Source organism: Nicrophorus vespilloides, unplaced genomic scaffold, assembly GCF_001412225.1.
Source record: "Nicrophorus vespilloides isolate i.1.1-1 unplaced genomic scaffold, Nicve_v1.0, whole genome shotgun sequence".
In the NCBI taxonomy this organism is placed as follows: Eukaryota; Metazoa; Arthropoda; class Insecta; order Coleoptera; family Silphidae; genus Nicrophorus; species Nicrophorus vespilloides.
In genome coordinates this window covers 803785-810490 of record NW_017100099.1, presented here as the reverse complement: position 1 = coordinate 810490, position 6706 = coordinate 803785, and the positions used below count along the sequence as shown (strand labels likewise).

The 6706-nt window shown below is 32.6% G+C and overlaps 2 protein-coding genes across 3 annotated transcripts; one reads left to right on the top strand and one right to left on the bottom strand.

The window, feature by feature from the left end:
• The first annotated feature begins 801 nt into the window (after positions 1 to 801).
• On the top strand, positions 802 to 1864 carry LOC108567908. Its single transcript, XM_017928686.1, has 2 exons — positions 802 to 1254; positions 1343 to 1864. Exons 1-2 carry the CDS (start codon positions 945 to 947, stop codon positions 1534 to 1536), a joined length of 504 nt encoding a protein of 167 aa, XP_017784175.1. The 5' UTR covers positions 802 to 944; the 3' UTR covers positions 1537 to 1864.
• Positions 1865 to 2942: 1078 nt separating this feature from the next.
• Positions 2943 to 5686, bottom strand: LOC108567907 (digestive organ expansion factor homolog). 2 transcript variants are annotated; one of them, XM_017928685.1, is made up of 5 exons: positions 5233 to 5686; positions 4376 to 5172; positions 3455 to 4324; positions 3223 to 3399; positions 2943 to 3157 (listed from the first exon to the last, which is right to left on the bottom strand). In XM_017928685.1, exons 1-5 carry the CDS (start codon positions 5567 to 5569, stop codon positions 2993 to 2995), a joined length of 2346 nt encoding a protein of 781 aa, XP_017784174.1. In that variant the 5' UTR covers positions 5570 to 5686; the 3' UTR covers positions 2943 to 2992. The 2 variants fall into 2 exon arrangements, with proteins under 2 accessions (XP_017784174.1, XP_017784173.1); XM_017928684.1 differs by having other exon boundaries at positions 2944 to 3157; positions 4376 to 5175.
• Positions 5687 to 6706: the final 1020 nt, after the last annotated feature.

The following is a 6706-nucleotide window of genomic DNA, read 5'->3' as shown; positions in this document are numbered from 1 at the left end:
TATTTCTTATTAATAGCATCAGTTTCTATCATTCAAACTGTCTTCAATATATTGAACTATACCTCAGTATATTGAAAATTTATATGTAATTCACAAGATACGTTAAAAGATCAATACTTATACAAAAGTATTGGTTCAGCGAATATTCCGCACGATTTGAATCTAAGTACTTTAAAGCCGCCCATGAAAAGACTTAACTGTATAGTGTACTAATTATTTAGAATTTTCTCAATTAAATTTTAGTTTGTTTTTCAAACTGATCAAAGCCAACTATGAGAGTTATTGCTGTACTTTGATCTTTCTTAAACTGAAAAAATAATTACCAACACTGCTTCAAAAATGCATGAAAAATAGTTGAAATCGAACATAAAATCAACAAGATTCGATGTTCGAGGTTCCAGTGTAATTGTTTCAAGGTTTGCATAAAAATATCGAGATGATCGATGAATATGTATCGAAAATATTTCGTTTACGAAATTGGTTTATAAAATCACGTGAGGCTGTAAAGTAGGAAGTTGCTGATTGAAATGAAATAAATTTTCAATTTTGTTCGGTTGCAAAAGTGTGCGCGAGTGCGCACTGTGCAAAGGGGGTAGCACAGCTGAGAAAATATTGATTCGACGAAAACGGGGAAAATCACAACAAACGTGCCCTAAATTCCGCGAGTCCAAAAAATCCGCGCGAGGTGAACAAGCCCCAAAATGCAGTGAATGCACCGAGACATGCACGAAATTATGTTTGTGAATCTGTAGAAATAAGAAGCGAAATCGGGACGAAAACATAATCGACAAGAATAGAACGGGGAACAAGTCGTAATTTATGGTGAAAACAGTCGGAACGGTAGCGAAACAGTGCGGGCCGCAGCCGCCTCCGCAACCGCCGCCGCTGTTGTACAATTCAGAACCGGAAACACTGATCCAGAGATCGTCGGTCATCTCGTCGAGATGTCGTGTAAATTGTCTATAAACAATAGCATCAAACTTAACAGTGATTCCCAGCAGTGGGTGAAAGCTTCGAGCATCGACTCTAACGTCAAACTGGCAGGAGAGGAGGCCAAAGACAGGCTGTACGAGCCTAAGCACAAGAAGAAGCTCGTGCGCGTCCTCACCGTCGTCGCTTACGTCTTCTTCGTATCGCTAGCTGCAATCATGCTCTCCCTTTACTACGTTTTTCTATGGAGCGGCAATCAAAAAGACACCATCAAAGACACCTCTAGACCAATACAGCAAACCCATAACATGTGCAATAATGGAGGTATTTTTAGCGCTCATTTCGCAAACCAAAAACACATCTAATACCAAAAGCATGCACATGAATCTAATGCATTATTGTTTCTTTGCAGAAAACGTGCTTCTGGACGTCCCTTACGAACCCACTGCTATACCAGTACTCGAGGCAACGACCCCTTCACCGATAGCAACCACCGACATTTCCTCGGAATGGTCCTCCGACTACAAAGCTCCGAATTTCACCGATTCCCTCATCATGAGAAACCCGCTAATCAAAAAGCTGATCTTAAAGAATGGACTCGATTAGAAGCTTTGAACGTGATTTTTGTTAATTTTTTATCATACACGATACAAAAATAGATTAAAGTAATGAATGTGTCCTGAAAGTACATTCTTACACCAGAAAAAATGCATCGAGATGCATTCAACTATTATTCAATTCGTTGATTTCTTGAGGAAAATTTATGAAACCGTGATTATCATGGATAAAATATACAAAAAAAAATGAAGGCGAAGAAAAAAGAACGACTATATCCAAATATTCATTTCATACATCCATAACATAGAAAACATTAGTGTGGACACTTGTATTTGTACGTCGAAAAAAAAAAGCTTTATTATGGATTTGATACATATTTTATAAAATTAATTTAATGATGAAAAAAGAAGATATATAAATAATGATAAAACAAAAAATGATAGAGCTTAACGAAAGTATAAAAGAATACGTAATCAAAATAAAGCAACAAAACAAACGTGTAACATTTTATCGTTTACCTAGAGCACTAAATTTAAAGAGGATTTTTAGGGAACATTAGGTGTGTTATTTGGTTTCTTCCCTTATGAATTTGTACTCATCATCTAGGAAATGTTAAATACTATGTTTTTTGCCTTATTCGTTGCATTCTTAGGACCTGATTTAAACGCATCGTAATCTTCCAAATATTTATGTTTAAATTAATTATAAATATATATTATATGATATGATATTTACGTTTCCAATTACGTAGAACTTTTATGAACTGTTGACTATTTAGACAATTGTATTTTATTTTTTAGTTGAAGACTGTAAAATTGTTCCTTATTAAATAATATACAGACAATTATGTTTTATTTATTTACCTCATTGCATTTTAATATAAGACTAAATTTAAATTCAAAGAAGAATAATGAATATAGTAAAAAAAAAACGATCCTTAATTTCATATGTGCTAAACATATTAAACGAAAGGATATAATGGGGTAGCAAATGTTCAAAAACATGATTAAATTTTATGATTTTCAAACTCAGGATACAAAAAAAATAGATCACGTTTTTTTCATTGTCATTTTAAAAAATCAAATTTATATCAAAATGATTTTTATAAACCATAATGCAGATTATTTCTCAGTCCAAAACTAAGGCTTTATAAAACAGAAACTTTCATCCCATAGGTATGATTATCATATAATAGTGCAGACAACTTTGGATAAAAATATCAATGATTTTTATAATTCAACATTTAAGTAAAACTCTATAACTTATTTTTTTTTTCTTACTGAATATTGGAAAACAAAAATGTAAATGGGAAGAAATTGAACATGTATCAATTGTAAAAATTAATAATTCCAGTCATTTCACAATTCAAGTAAATTTCTATTTAATTTTATTTTAGGTTTGCAATGTATGGAGTTTGGAGAATACATATTTTTCAAAATTTATTAAAAATAATGTACACTGTACAAATACATTTATATATAACTTAGAAAAAATTAATCGTACATCATCCATCTGTGAGAAGCATGTGAACGTTTTTATCCGAAGAAATCATTTTCATCGCTCTCTCCGTTCCCACAACAGAAGCTAACTGGAGCGCATCGTACTTAGAATATATAACACTAACCGTCATATCTGCAGTACTTCCAGCTTTCTTGTACTGATTCGCTTCCTAAATAATGAAAATTTACATGTTAATATTATCGAAACTTCATAATTTAAGCTACAATAATTTACCTGCATCAAATTGACCATCTCATAATAAAAATGAGGATTATTCGGTGGCTGGTAGAAAACCAAATGTCTGATACCCTTTATTTTGTTTCTATTGAAGAAGTGATATCTCTCCGTGTAAAGCATGAAATGTTTATCGGCGTGGAAGAAGATATCTCTCGCTCTGGCAACTTTTCCTTCCTGAAAACTTAATCAATTAGAACAAATTTCTTCGATTTTTGCAAATGCATTTTACCTTAGAGTATTCACAAATTTGTACAAAACTAAGATCTTCCTTTTTGAAGTAATTCCTCAACCTGACGTAATCGAAATAATTCGAAACGTAAATTAGCGTTTGTTTCATCATTGGATCCCTTTGCTGCGTCAATATGTTTTTAACGAAAAAGTTAAATCTGGCGTCGATGGAATCCATTGCGCTATTCGTATTGAACTTGTGAAAAACGTGCGGTAATTGCAGAAATACCTTACGTATACATCCATACTCGATTGGGTTTTGCGAACGAACTTTACCAGCATAATTATAACATTTCTTGTTAAATATCGAATTGATTTCGGGTAATAGAGTCGATGAAAATATGCAAGTTTGTCTATAATACTTCGACCATCCATTTAAACACCACGTCCTGACGCGTGAAAAATCGGTACCGTGTGAATCTTTCGGTTGCAAATGCAGATGATCCATGATGTGCAGTAAATGATCCCAATTCTGCATGAGAAATACTTCTGCTTGATCTATGACCAGAAATTCAATGGAAGCCAGGAAATCGTAATCCCTATCCTTTTCACCTTCTGCACCAAGGATATACCTCAAACCTAATGGTGATGCTACGATAATATCGGAACTATAAAAATTCGAATATAGCTTTATACTGTTTTTGTTGATAGTTATTCCCATTTTAAAATCGTCGCTAACGTTTCCATTGAATAACAGTTCGTAATCTTCCGGTTTCGGTCGAGTTTTAGGCATAAACAACTCGTTTCCCGTGTAATCGGATTCAAACTTCTTCCTATTTATAATATGACCTTTCTCATTGGGCACAAATAAATCAACCAACGTATTAATTATTTTCAATGCCGATGATTTAAAGGGGGCGATGATTAGTACCTAATAAAACGAAAATTAGATAAACCTTTATTATTATTTCCAAATATTTACCTTAGGTCTGATTAAACCTTGATCCCTGAATATTTCAGGAACTTCCTTCCTTGGTTCCAATTTAGCATTATGCGATAAGATTTTCCTTCTTGTTTTCAACACATGATTCATAGCATGCAAACAGTAAGTAAATCTAATTTCCTCCTCATTGGAGAAAGTTCTCTCTGTATATAACAAATCCTGATAATTATTTAACACTGAAAATAGCTCAGCTTGGAAAGGTGTCAATGGCAAAGGTTCCTCTTTAGCTCTTGAACTCAATGATTTGTTGCCAGTAGACACATGTTTAGCAATTTGAGGCTTAATAAATAAATCAGCTAAATTTGTCTTACTGACATGGATACGTTCAGGTGGTTTAACTATTGGGGCAAACTTCTGATCTTCTGCCAATGATATTAAATTTAAGGTGTTCTTATCATTATCAGTTTTTGGTATTTGAACAGCCAATTTTCTCAAATGCGGCCAATGCAATTCAGACTTATCCATTAGCACTGGTGTAGTCTGCACAGTTTCCAGTAGATTTTCAGTAATATCATAAGCAATGTGTTTGTTAAAAGGATCATCATTTGCATTGATTTCATTTTCTTCAATATCATCTGCATCCAACTTCTCTTCTTCCACATTCTCATCTTCCTTTTCTTCTACTGCTGTCTCTGCCTTATACAAATCCTTAACATCTTCATCATTATCTAATAACTCATCATCATCTTCTTCTTCTTCAACAGCACTATCATCACTTCCAGCAATACTATCATCATTGTCATCATTATTGCCATCATCACTATCAAGCTTTGTTTCTTCTAAAATAAAATAAAAATATTATATAAAGCAGTGTTAGTTTAATAATGTTAAATTACCTTCTTCCACTTCCTCATCATCACTGGAATCTATGGCTTTCATTTTATTGTCAATATTAGAAAAAGTAGACCTCAACAAGTCCAAATCATTGATTTCCTCCTCCTCACTCTCTGATGATAATTCTGGTGGTAACTGTTTAGGTTCAGTTTTTGGTCGTTTATCAATTTCATTATTTGAATTGTGTTCAAACTTGCGTTTCCTACTTCCCTTATCGTTATCCTTGTTGTTACCATATAAACTATATGTTTTACGGGGCTTAGCCTTAAAATTTCCTTTCTTCTTGTTTGCCCTTCCTTTGTTGCCTTTACCAGGTTTAAATTTTCCTCTAGGACCCATTTATAACACTTATAGAAACACAAGTTTGCTTAGATACTATCAAATGGATAAAACTTTAAAAACTTTTATACACTAATCCCAGAAATCAACCAAATACATGTGCTTATGTTATGATGTCAAAATTTTTGATTTGAACATAATATTCAAGAAACAGCGTTACCAACATTTAGTTTCATTGCTTAACATATTTGAATTATATAATTTCTATAGTTTCAATTATATTAATATTAAGAAATTTGTAATATATTCAACAATGTTATTAAAAATGTATATTTTTACTAATGCCATTATTGATTTATATTATAGGCAACCAAATATACGTACAAAAATTAAAAGTTTAAATTCAAATTACAAATTGTTATTTTTTTGCTACTTTTTATGGTATTCCACAGCAATAAACATCCATATTAAAATATATTATTAATATAATCATTTACATACATCTACATACATATATTATTGATAAATAATTCACTGAAAACTGAAATTCTTTTTACTTGTAAATTTAAAAAGTTTTTACATTTATATAAAAATATATCTAAAATGTGATTGGATATGTAATTGTATCACGTTTGCAACATCTTTGGACTACGACAATTCAGTAATAACTTCCAAATCGTTATGAAAAGTATTGTAGTCCAGCGATCGTAGGTCTGACTGTGAGGGCAATCTTACCACTGCTCCCCAATTAATCGGCAATGTCAGGTCCGATTCTGCAAATTGATACTCTGTGAACACCGATGCAATATCTTCGGTATCGTGAGACTCTGTCATAAGACTGGTGTCGGGATTGGACCAAACTTGCAAATTTAACCCGTATGTTTTAGGTTCACATTCATTTGTAGAATTACTGGGCTGCGATGGATTGTCTTCAACTGAGACTTCTAACTGAAGCATTGTTAGCGTATTTTTTAATAAAACCCACCGACCAAGAATGCGTTTATTTCTTTTATTAATCAATTTGAGTTTAGTTAAATTAAGGACATCTTCTCGTAGCTGTTTATCACAAGCATCAGGACACGTTGTATTTTCTTCGCAGGATCTTCCACATTCGTTCTCTGTTCCGAAATCTAAATAACTATCGTCTTCTATTTGTAAATCCTGACAATCTTCTAATAATACTTCAGTTATTTCTTT

Coding starts and splice junctions, on each gene's coding strand:
- LOC108567907 (XM_017928684.1), bottom strand. CDS start 5,569: ATGGGTCCTAGAGGAAAATTTAAACCTGGTAAAGGCAACAAAGGAAGG. Junction 3,400..3,454: donor AAATTTGTGAATACTCTAAG/GTAAAATGCATT, acceptor TTAAGTTTTCAG/GAAGGAAAAGTTGCCAGAGC. Junction 3,158..3,222: donor AGATGGTCAATTTGATGCAG/GTAAATTATTGT, acceptor TTCATTATTTAG/GAAGCGAATCAGTACAAGAA.
- LOC108567908 (XM_017928686.1), top strand. CDS start 945: ATGTCGTGTAAATTGTCTATAAACAATAGCATCAAACTTAACAGTGAT. Junction 1,255..1,342: donor TAACATGTGCAATAATGGAG/GTATTTTTAGCG, acceptor GTTTCTTTGCAG/AAAACGTGCTTCTGGACGTC.